General features: G+C 41.2%; 1 protein-coding gene across 4 annotated transcripts in view; it reads left to right on the forward strand.

The window, feature by feature from the left end:
- cabin1 (calcineurin binding protein 1) overlaps window positions 1-12,435 on the forward strand; it is a 36,720-nt gene that overhangs the window by 18,487 nt on the left and 5,798 nt on the right. For all 4 annotated transcript variants that reach the window (XM_026344329.1, XM_026344330.1, XM_026344331.1 and 1 more), the window contains 4 exons: window positions 5,623-5,786; window positions 5,882-5,978; window positions 6,112-6,777; window positions 8,912-8,986. In XM_026344329.1, coding sequence (XP_026200114.1) covers window positions 5,623-5,786; window positions 5,882-5,978; window positions 6,112-6,777; window positions 8,912-8,986 — 1,002 coding nt within the window. The remainder of the gene's footprint in view (window positions 1-5,622; window positions 5,787-5,881; window positions 5,979-6,111; window positions 6,778-8,911; window positions 8,987-12,435) is intronic.

Here is a 12,435-nt window from a genome sequence, read left to right on the forward strand (position 1 = left end):
AAAAATGGATCACTAGAAACAAGAACTGCTATAAATGGAATTACGCAGTGAAAGATTATTTAATTATCTACCTCATAGAATTTCAAGGCCTCTTTTGGGTTCCAGTGGAGGAGCTCACTGTCTGAATCTGTCTTCTCTCCTGCCTGTCAGTGTGTTTACCTTTCTAATTTAACTTGATATGGATTTTCAGCGTGAAAAGAATTTGGCATACTTTTTTATTTGTTCTGTGTGTGATTTGTCAGAGTTAAATTGCTCTCATTTTTGTTACAGAGCAGAATGTCACATCATGTAAACACCTCATATCAGTCAGATCTTGCAGCATATTTTGATGGTGCACGTTATTTTGGACATGCAGGATGTGGAGTTGAATGCAATCTCCAGAAAGCTTTTGGTAGCTGTAGAAACAGGTCTGAGCTGGAGGAGAGCTCTGCAGTGCTCTGGCTCCCACTGGGTTCTCAGAGAGCCCCTTCTGGAGGCAAACCTGCCACCCTGGCATACCAACTGTTGGAGCTTTACTGTTCCTTACAAACCGTGCACACTCTCTCCACCACAGGACAATGCAAACCTTTCTAAACATCCTTGTTTTTAATAAGCATAAAAGTTTGTGGCAGTTATTGCATTGAACAAAACGTTATTCTTAAATTAAACCTTCATGTTGTCAAGTTCATGAGAGCAGCAGTGGAAAGACACAGAAAGGCATTTTTTACCACACGTTGTTTGCATGGTACACGTTGATTTGAGGTTTAACACCTTACTCACTGTAAGTTTTTAAAAAATATATTGTGTGTTCAGTGACACAGTAACCACAAAAGAGCTGCCACAAATTGATACTGATCACATCAAACACGTTGCACCTTGATGTCAGTTTCAAGGAGACTGTCAAGAGAAGTCCGTGAATTCTGAGTTCCCCAATATAGGTCAGGATGGCCTACTTCTCCTGCTTTGACTGGGTTACACTAAATGGGGCCTACATAAACTAACCTATATACTGCAGTTTAGAAATGGTCCAGATGAGGTAGTGTTGCATAATTCATTGGTGTGGTTGTTGGCACAGGGGCTTTCCTGGAGTTCCAGCTCATTGTTACACCAATACAAAAAAAAACGTTATACTTAGTTATTTGTTAAAATTACAATGATCTAAATTAAGTGTGTGTTGTATTTCATGGTACAGTCTTTGGAAATGCCTTATTGACATCTGCCTTATGATACTCAAACAGAAATTTGGACTCTTTCATTTTTCCACTTTATGGCTCTTTGACTTCTTAAATGACGCCGTATATGTTTATACTCCAGTGTGCATGTGAAGACAGCTCTTGCTCCCACTGTTTCACTTACTATTTAGCTTAAAGATTACTCTGCTATATTATTAGTATTGTTAGCTTATCTTTGTTTTGAAGTCCACAGATATAACATGGATCATGTAAACTATTCAAATTCACAGTGTTGTGATACTGTCATTATTGTGGACAAATCATTGTGATGGCATTATTTAGCATAGTTATTCCTGACCCTTGTAACATAATATTGCAGCTGTATCGAATGATATCGGTTATAATCTTGTCTTAATGCCAGGCTCTCAAGCTGCTCAGGACTACTGTTGAGTGATCGTGTGCAGTCCCCGTGTGTTCACTCAGGCACGGTGGCGCCTCCTCCCTACACACAGCACACCACACACATAGTCTTGCTTACATATTCTTCCACCCACTCACCCACACACTCTGTACAAAGCTCCAGAGAAAATGGCTGTCCTTGTTGCTACATTTCCAACATAAATCCATCTTGGTCTTGTAACTTAACAGAGAACATGTTTTGAACAAATCCTGTCTATTCAGAACAAGATTTCATGTTTGATTCGACTGCTTGGATGTAACTTTCCTCATAGGTAGGCTTTAGTGTCCTGTTGTATTAGGTTGTGATAGTCTTCTGGGTAAATCTTACACTTGCATTACTTGTCTCAGTTGGATGTATGACTCAAACATTTGTGTGTTCAGCTGTGCAGTGTGCTGTAGGTGGAGCTCCACTCAGGAAAACCTTGTTTTGTTTTGTTTTTTTTTTCTCTTAGGGGAGGAGTATTGGTCCAATGAATACATTTTGTAGAAGTTGATATTTTCATTTGCATGTTGGAGGGTTAAAATCTGGTTGCCAGTGTGTTTTCCATTTCCTTTTTCTGCTCTGTGTTCGGTTGAGCTTGATGTTTTTCAGCAGTTTTTCCCTTACTCACACAACAGGAAGCAGGAAAAACAAGGTGTGTTTGCTTTAGCATGTTTATGGTGGCCAACTGAAGAGACACGACCTGAGTTGAGAGGGAGAAAAGGAAGAAGGTGAGGGATGTTGTCAGTGTATTGTGTGTAACAATCTTATGTGTTCAGGCACCACAGTTCTGCAGCCCGTGTTTTCTCTGAAACTTCACTTATGCAAACTGATTTTTTTTCTCTTATGTTTAGTGGGTGTTTTTCTCTGCTTGTGTCATCTTATTTAAGCGTCCCAGTACATTGATGTACACTGAGTTCAGTTTTCAGCCGGTTCATATTCTCTTGTTCTTTTCTTGTTGCTCCTTCTTCAGGGTGATCATGCTCTCCCCCTCCCCCTGATTCTTAATCGCTCTACTCATCTACTTTCTCTGTTGCACTCATTCTGTTTCCTCATTACTCTGTCTCTCTCACTCCTCTGTTTGTGTGTGTATTATGTGGGTGTGCTCAAATGGGCGGGAGTTTCTCATCTTGCTTCTGATTGGCTGGCAGGGACCTACTAGGATTGGCTGTGCACTGTGCATAGTGCGGGAGAAAGCAAGGAAGGAGGGGGGGGGAGAACTCCAGCAGGCTGGGGTCAGGGGAGAACAGAGATAGAGTGCGTGGGTGTTTTTGTTTTGAGATGGCAGGGTTTGAAAGCAGGAGAAGAACGAGTCAGCTCCTCTCAGGCATACTGAGCTTATAGGCCCTGACTCCAGCGTTGTTTCTCTTCCTGCCAAGGCAGCTGCCATTCTCCTCTTCTTCCTGTTCCATCGTGTGCAGCTGTAATTCCCTCTTCTGTCTGCAGCTTTTGCTGCCCTAGCACCCAAATGCAGCCCACCCCTTGCTCTCTGAGCGTGAGCCTCTTTCAGAGTGGAGGCGCTGCCTGGGCTGCTGGTGCTGCTGCCGCTGCCGCCAGCAGGAAACTCTCCAAAAGAATACTAACGCAGGCACCTCGGATTAGCTTTCTTTGGTGATGGTGAGTCTCTTTCTCTCTTTCATCCCGACTTTCTGACTTTTTATATAAAAAGTTTCTGTCATTTTGAAAATTGGCGTTAGTTATACTTAGAGTGGGGTCTATTTTATCATTTGTACTTATTGATAGTGGTACAGAACTTCAAAAGAAAATGCCTTTATTAGTCTTCCTGGCAGTCTTTGTTCTCGTTCTAATTTTTGAATGTCACAAAAAACAAATGTGTGAAATGTAGAAAGAGATGTAAAATTACACCTCCCACCTGCCAAATGCTGGTAACATTAACAGGTACCCTGCCATCTTGATTGTTTGTTTGTTTGTTTGTTTGTTTCCACTTGTACAATAATGGTTGTGACCAATGTGCAATACTAGCTGGTTACTACAAGACACATTAACGCTTTCCCGCCGTTAAAAAGTTTTAACATTGGTGTTGTTTTGTTCCTATGCCTTCAGTAGACAGAGTAAAAAGACACCAGGTCAATGTATTGTTATTTTTTAAAGTGGTGCTCAACTGACAGCCAACAGTTAAGTAGGTGGACATTTGTTACATTTGCACGGTGCCATGTTCTTCATCCCGTGATCTTTTTTCCTTCAGCAGTTTGTGGTGCTTATAGGTTAGCATTACTTTATGATGTGTCAGATACACTGCCTATTTTGTTTCTTGTCATCCTCTGCCAAAAGAAGAAATTCTTGAATCTGAAAATGGCTTAAGGAAAGATCATATTCGGTGTGTGCCCATATATTTCCTTGTCATGTATTTATTTTCATCCAGTTGTTTAGTTGTTCTCACTCTCTGCTTGATTCCTTCTTGGTGTATTGGCCACATCTGTGCCAAAGCTGTCAGTCCAGATATGAAGCAGTGTTCAACATTTTCTCCCATAAAAAGAGGGAAAAAATGCTTAAAATCATTGCGGTTAAAGTCTTACAAATCTGCTTTAGCTGTTGTGCTACAGCATAATCTGTATAAAGCCATGGCTCTGCTCTCCCTAAACAGATTTACTGTGGTGACTGCTTCTCAGATGAAGAACAACTCTCCTCCATTAGAAATGTGAAGCCCACCCCCTCATCATACTTTTCCTGCCCCTGTATGGGGACTTTTGGTAATCTGTGCATTGAAAGGTTAAAACCTTTCCCGGCCTTGCCTGATTGCATCAGATAATAATAAATCTTCTCATGTTCACATAGGCATTAGTGTCTTGTGGTTGTTCTTCAGCAACACTGGCTGTGACTTGGGATTATTTCACCAGTGATCCTTGAGTCCTGTAACATCATAATTGAATTGATTCATGAACAGTCTGTTCTATAAATATATTTATATGAAAATCTTAGGAAATGCCCACAAAGAATAATGGTGTCCCCCATGAACTTAGGATGCAAATTGCATATTTTTGTAGGACACATTTTCATATTACACTTGGTGGCCAGATTTGTCAATTTCTTTAGTGAGCAGGCTGATATTCCTCAGAAATTATTATTTTTTTGTCCTTTTTTGTTTTGCTTTTTGCTTTGTTCCTACTCAATAGCTTTGAAAATGTCATCTGACAATCAGGGTTGTCTGTTAGGAGCATCAGTCCCCAGCAGTGCCTTCAGCAGCTGATAGAGCCATCTCATTTGTTTTGTTCACTTCTTAAATGGTCATCTTTGTTTTGTCTCGCACATTTTCTGAGGCCATAGCTCTACTTTGTGCCATTTTATGACTGGACACAGCCTAGGCCACCATCTGCACTCACGTCAGTAGCACTGGCGTGCAGAGCCTTGCCTCGTTTCACCTGCTGAGAGGACATGTGCTCACTGTAAAGGAGGATTTGTCCATCAAAAAACACCTCATCTCAATTTCTGCAAAAGAGGACTGTGTTTGTTGGCAGCCAGTATGCTGGTCTGTGGCATTGCTTGGACAGAGCTGAACACTAATGAGGCTGCCTAGCATGTGTGCCCACAGAGAAAGCCCTCCCATCCCTCCCTCCCCACTTCCTATACGGGCAGCCTGTTCGCAAGATCTCTCCTGCAGCCTTTCCATTCCCTCATTAGAGCTTTCTCGTTTGAATGCCATGTTTGTAGCTCACATTAATTCCTCTTGCTTTCTCCTCTAGTTCCATTGCTTTCAGTTTTTCCATTTCCCTCTGTGGTGTCATGCACTCCATAGGCCTTTGAAAACTTAGAGTAGCAGCAGAGAGCACATATAAAAACAAACTTTCCAAAATTTGCAAATGATCCTGTTGGTTTGTTGTCCAACTACATGTGACTCCTCCTAGACACCAAATGGCCATCTTGCCCAATTTGAATAATATTTTCTAACTGCACCACGTTCAGTTAGAAAAGAAGTTCCTGCTTATATATTATATTCTTTGTCCACAACAAACTTTAATTTTATTTTATTTTTTGCTTCTCTTGTTTTTCTCCCTCTCTCTTTGTCATCTCCAGGGCATCTGGCGTATTCCGGTAGATGAGATTGATCGTCCAGGTAGTTTTGCATCTCATATGAACCGATCCATTGTCCTCTTGCTGGAGGTGCTGTCTCATCTTAAGGATCACGATACTCTGCTGAAAGTCTCTTTTATGCTGCAGAGAACCCCTGACCAGGGAAAGTAAGAACCAGCTTCATATGATATCACTCTTTCTGTTATGTGTAATGTATTTGGTCTAAAACATTTATCCTCCTGTCTCTTTCTCTTACATGTAGGAAGTATTTACGGGATGTTGATCGCCAGGTTTTGGCCAAGAAAGCATTTTTCCTAACTGTAAAAGTCCTGGAGGACAATCTAAACAGTCTTACTGGGGTAAGGAAACACAACTCACCTCTCTGTAAGCACACTAAGAGCTGAGAGCCCTTTAGTGTTTTAGACATCTGGCATGCACCCACTTAATGTTTTGACAGGTTCTGTTTTTCTTTTTTTTCCTTTCATTTCCCAGGTGTCTGAGCAGCTTCCCAAAGTGCCTGCACCCTCCATGGGGGAGATGACTACAACAGACACATCCAGCAGGCCCGGTTCAGAGGACAGCAAACATGTACAGCCTAAGAAGCCTGGGCTCACAGAAGGAGCCTGTGTCATTGACACAGAACCCAGGGAAGCCTCCCAAGTGCAACTTTCTCCACCACCGCCATCCACAGATAAAGGGAGTAAGGTTCAAGAGAGCTACCCTGGGAAAGTTGAGACTGGTGGAAGTGAGAGTCACAAAGCAGGGTTAGAGGAGCCCATGGAGCTGGACACTGGCCACTGGAGGAAGCCATCCACCACCACAGATTCTCAGGGCAACCGAACGGAGGCTGAGACCTCCGTGAGTGTAGTAGATCCCCAGCAGAAAGTGACTGACAGCAACCGGACACCAGAGCTATCTCTAGAGGAGCTGAGTATCAGTTCCAGGCAGCAGCAGCTCCAAGCTTCAGCACCAAAAGTCTCTGATCAGGGTTTGTTACAAAGGCCAAGCCGGAAAAGGAAGCTTCTAGAGGATGTGGAGTCTGGAAAAACGTTATTGCTTGATGCCTACAGAGTGTGGCAACAAGGCCAGAAAGTTATGACCTACGACCTGGGACGCATTGAGAAGATCATGTCAGAGACTTACATGCTCATAAAACAGGTAAACCTCTTCAAAACCACACACCTCCTCTGTGCACGAACAAATACCAGTACTAGTATAAACTGCTACATTTTTGTTATTTTGCAAAGTCATATTTTCTTAATATGGGCTCTCTTAAAATAAAATGGGGTTGGGAAACCCCTCTTTTAACTGAGTTAGTAAAACAACACCCCCTGTAGAATAGGGACTTCCCCTCTTTCAGTTTTCAAACACTGCAGCAGCCAGCTCATAAAGTGCGGTTGTGTTTTTACTCTAAGTAACCCAAATTCAACTTCCGCTGCTTTGGTCTTTCTGCTATTACTCCTACTGAACAGGTAGCTGAATCTAAATGTAGTCTTACCGGGTGTTTTTAGGATGAAGTGGGTGGGTGGTGTTTTTTTAATTTAATTTAATTTTTTTAAATTTTTTATTTTTGATGAAATAGCCACAGGGAGCCACGGTGGATTAGTTTAACTACTAGTATGTTTGTATCTAGAAATGATCCGCATTTGTTGAAAGTTAGTCCAGCTTCAGTGCTTTCTGTGGCATAGATGATGTAGTTGCAAAACAGCCCACATCCCCTCATAAAGCTATATTGAGCTGCAGATCAATGCTGGTGCTACTGAAGGTGCCATGTCATTGGCTGTTTAATGCTGAGATCTGCAGCTCAAGTGGGAGGACAGTAGGAGAGGGACAGTAGAGGTGGAGAGAGAAGAAATCTGAGAGGATAGACTAACTTCAGAAGATTTTCTTTCCTGTGGTCTTCAAGAGGCAACAAACGGTTGTCTTGGTCACACCCACATAATGAAAGTAGCCAGAACCATCTACTGCATGTTTCCTGCCACCACATGAGTTATGCAGTTAATATGCCTGGACATTTTCCAGAAACATTTTCTGATGTTGCACCTACTTGCACAAACTGCAGATGTTTTGTGGTTTCATGGTCTGTTGCATTGCACAGATGTGCACTATAGTTTTTTAAACCTGTGCCTTGCATCATTTAGATTTTTGTTTTGTCAGTACTTGCATGTTTCAGTCATATTTTTCTTATTTTGCTTTCTTTCATCTTACTGTTAAATATTCTATAACTTACTAAATTGTGCATTCTAAACAAACACCTCTCCTGCCATCAACATATTTACAACTTGACAAGTAAAACATAAAGTCTTCTTAGTTTGGCTCAAAAAGACGCTCATGTTAGCAGTCCCTCCACGTTTCACCACCCAGATCATTGCATCATATGACAGCTCTCAGCTGTTATCAAACACTGTCTGTTAATGGCTGTGTAGCAATCTCTGAAAAGCCATGTTGGCCCTCCAAACCTTCCCTTAGGCTCCTCTGTCTGCTGTCTGATAGTCAATCAGATAAATTTTTATAATAACAGGACAAATCAAACGGTGTTAAAAGGTGATTTAATTGCACAATATCATGCATTACAGTATGCCCTTTCACAATAATTACATGATTTTATTTATAGAGAAATGTAAGTGATTTCTGGTTTAAATTTGCCTCACTCTTGCAGGAATCATTATGTGATATTGACAAGTCATCACTGGGAACAGTGTGTGGAATGACAGGGAAGGTTAGCAGGGAGGTAGACATGAATTGAAAGTAAAAGGCTGGGCTCTGCAATGCACTGGAGCTTAACTCAGTCCATTTAACAACTTGCATAATTTGAAAACTGGAATGAAGCTGCAATTTAATCCTTCCCTTTGGGGTTCCCTGAACTTCTACAGCTGTGCAAACCCGATTACCACTAAGTGTACAATATTGTGCTGTAGCTTAGCTCACTGACTCCCACACATCCACTAGCCAAACTGGGCCTTAACGTGAACCTTTCTTCACTGGTGCTGTGATAAGGGGAAGAAACTCTGAGAACATCCTGCCGGCTGTGATACATAACCAAATTAATTTGTTGGTTTGTTTGGAATTAATGTACAGTAGAGACACCGAACAATTACCATGATATCTGCACAGGTGACTTGCATGTATGCATGTTGCATTTGCAGAATCCAGTGATCCAGTGATGCATGAAGAAATTTCACCGTGGAGAAAGAGATGTGTGAAAAAATTTCACACAGAGGAATATAATCATAAGCATATGAAGATATGTTACTCTGACTTAATGTCTTTGTTCTGTCTGTTCTCTTGTCAGGTTGATGAGGATGTAGCCTTGGACCAAGCTGTGAAGTTCTGCCAGATACAATTGGCCACTTCTGCCCAAAGACAGGTAAAACAATGTATCTCGGCATGCTCATCTGCCAGCTTCTCGCTACCTCTGCACTTTCTCTTCCTTCCATTTAGAGACCTAAATTCATTCTGTCTCTCCCTGTTTTATAAGTTAATGCCAAATACTGTCATTATCCTTCATGTATTGAGAAAGGTCTTAGTCAAGCTTTCATGATTTGAGGCATCACTGAAAATATCTTTATTATACAGCACCAATATTTTAGTCACTTAGTTTTGTAGCCTCTAAACATTCTGTTAGCACAATGAAATAATTAATAATAGTTCATTTTAAAAGATAAAGGTCAAATCAAACCGATAATTTCTGATTAGATGAAGCAAGTGGGAATTGATACAGTCAGGATTAATTACAGTCTGGTCTCCAGCATGGGAAACTGATGCCTTAGCAGGCAAGCTAAAATTATTGGAGTTGTCATGATGCTGTACACATAGCCATGGCCTGTCGTTTGTGTTATATGTGGGGAAGAAACATGCAGAATCTGTAGTAAAATGTGCCAAACTGATGAGTAATTTGGTAATTCCCAGACGTCAAGTCTATCCTGCTTCAGTCTGCCAATACTAAATATAGCCCAAAGCGTGGTGTGAATACTCTCTGTTGTCCCTTTATCTTCACTCAATAGTTGCTAAACTTGTCAGCAGTTTCAACTGAGTATTGCTATGAAGGTTTCTAATTCGCACAAATTGCAAAGTAATTAAAAGACAAAGCGAATTATCCAAAAGGACGTATCCAAATGCATAAAATAAATGCCTAATTGTAATAAATCTGATGAATTCAGCTTCATCTTTAGTACTCGTGTTCCTCATTGAATCAATAGTTGCTCTGCCTCATCCTGTGTCGGTGACTCCCCTTTCCTCACATTCCTCCTCCTGCCCACACACAGTCATCAAGGGTCTCTCTGCCCACATCCTGTTGTCACGGTGATGTTCCCCAAAACCTCAGGCTCATGAGAAGTAGCCGTGGGCAAAACAAATCTGCTTTCCTTGTTCACTGATCGTATCATCTCATTTTCCGCATGACTCTTTCTGTTCTTTGTTCGATTTATCATTTCACTTGTTTGTCTAATTTACACTCATAAACGACAGCATGGAAATAATGGTGCAGATGAGGCACAGATGTCTTATGTTATTGAAACAACTGTGTGAAATCAGTTTTGTGGTGGTGTGTGTGTCTGTGTGTGTCTATATTATCTGTTCCATGTCTGCATCAGATGTGTTTAGTTGTACTTAACTTACATGCAAAAATACAAATTAGCAAATTTTCCTTACAATCATAATGTAATTTAATTCCATGATAAATAGCAGTGAAGTTTTGATGCCAGTAACATTTTAGGAACAACAACTTCAAATTTCATCTAAATGGACAATTGTTTATATTTGAAAACTTCATTAAGAGGTTTCATTAAGATAACACTTTTGGTGACTAAATATCATATGTGAAGTTTTAACCAAACACATACAAGTCCCTTGACTTCTGGCAGGCACACATGATTATTATTGTTATTGTCAGATGTACACATTAGGTTAATTATCCTGTATGTGCTAGTGCTGCATCTGCATACAAGCTCACTTTGCAGTCAAATCTAACTGCTGTTTATGTGCAATTAGTGTGCCACCGGCTCATGTCGTGGTTTGCATTTGGATGCACTTGCATGTCGTGGGAAATATGAGTAGGCACTGTGCAGTTCTCAACTCGTGAAAGATTCTTGCCTCCTTCTTACAGATTGTCACATTCGTTCAAGCCTCCACGAGCTCAGAGTGTTATCTGTCTATAAAGTGCTGAGCTGGATAATCGGTGTATTGTTTTCTCCCTCCATCTGACGCCTATCAAGAGGAGAGCATGACGATGCTAAATAACCTGTGGCCTTTGGCATGTAGAGAATATCTGATATACTCTCATAATCTTGCTCTCCTCTACTTGAGGTGATTGTGCAGCTTTTTGAGACACTTGATTAGAACACTGCCTCTCCCCCGTCTGAATAGCAGCAGACTCCGAAGAATATTAAGGTTTTTTTTTTTTTTAAGAATACGGACGTTTGCTTCTCAAAAGCTCTCCAGTGTCAGTCCAATTTGGCCAGGCAATTTAATTAAAATGTTCGGTTGAACAGCCTTTCAGTTGTGTTGGAAAGACAACCAAACCTGTACATGACATCTACAGCTGCTCTAATCTGATTTAAAGCCCAATCTCGATAATTGCAAAGAACCGTCTTTCAGTTCACATTGTTTGGCAGGAAGCAGCCCACTCATACAACACGGCAAACATTCGAGGAACCTACAGACCGGCTGCATGCTATGTGCTGCAATTTTCTCAGGTACAGTTTTCCTAATGCGCATGGTCCAGCTGACTTGTTGGTGTCTTTGTTGGCATTGTTTAATTCATGAGATATGAATCATCAAAGCTGGCTTTTGAGTCGGTGCATGCTTGAAGCCGCTCTGCCGCTGTGTGTTCGGCTGAAGGGTCTGTTGCTGTTTAAGGTTTTTGGAAGGCTACTCTGTTTATTTTATTTGCCTGTGCTCTGCTGTGTGAATTCCGTGGGGAGCGTCATCATGCACAGCTCTGATTCAAAGCAAAATTTGACTTCGGCTCTCAGCAGAGAGCGTGAGAAAAATTGTACGAGCTCTGTTATTGCCAAATTGTCTTAGGCGAACATATGTATGTATGTATGTATATCTGTCAAATTTACCTTTAACATAGAAGCAATTTCTGTTGCAATAATAGCAATATTTAGATTTTGTCTATATATTTTGGACAGCACAATTTTATGTAGCCCTGCACTGAATATAAAAATATTTTTTTTTCATCAGCTCTCATCATTTCTACTCATACATAACACTGAAGGACTAGTTTTAAAGGCTTATAAAGGCTATTTTTTATCCATTTACAGTAGAACACTAGAGAAGGTGTTTTCATGTCTTTAACTGTGCTCCTCTGTGTTGTCATGACAGTGGCTGTGAGAGCAGGCTGGCTGTTGTCACAGGTTGTTTGTGCAGCTCTTGTGTTTATAAGTGGTCCTCTAAAGGACACCCAGGAAAGTGTCTCAAAGGGATGTAGTGTGGTAAAGAGTGCTACTCGCTAATTTACTAATATTGCTGATGTGGGTTATTCGAAAGGTTCAGTGGTATCGACAGTGGTTCACTAGCTGCTGGATAGTGCAGTGGTAACTTTGCCACCTTCCGTGCAGGAGACTGGAGTTTGGATTCCAGTTGAGGTCTACCTTCAGTAGGGGTCCTTAAGCAAGACCTCCCTATGCTTACCCTGACTTTGCCTTGTACCTTGTTCCTCACTTGTAAGTCGATTTGGATAAAAGCGTCTGCCAAACGTGAATGTCTCCAGGGAGGAGGATGTGCAGATTGCAGAAATCTGCCTGAGCAGTGGAGAGTTAGTGCTGCAGATGGATCTCCAAGGTCAGTCACACCTCCTCACTACCATCACTT

This window comes from Anabas testudineus, chromosome 9 (genome assembly GCF_900324465.2).
Source record: "Anabas testudineus chromosome 9, fAnaTes1.2, whole genome shotgun sequence".
NCBI classification, from domain to species: domain Eukaryota; kingdom Metazoa; phylum Chordata; class Actinopteri; order Anabantiformes; family Anabantidae; genus Anabas; species Anabas testudineus.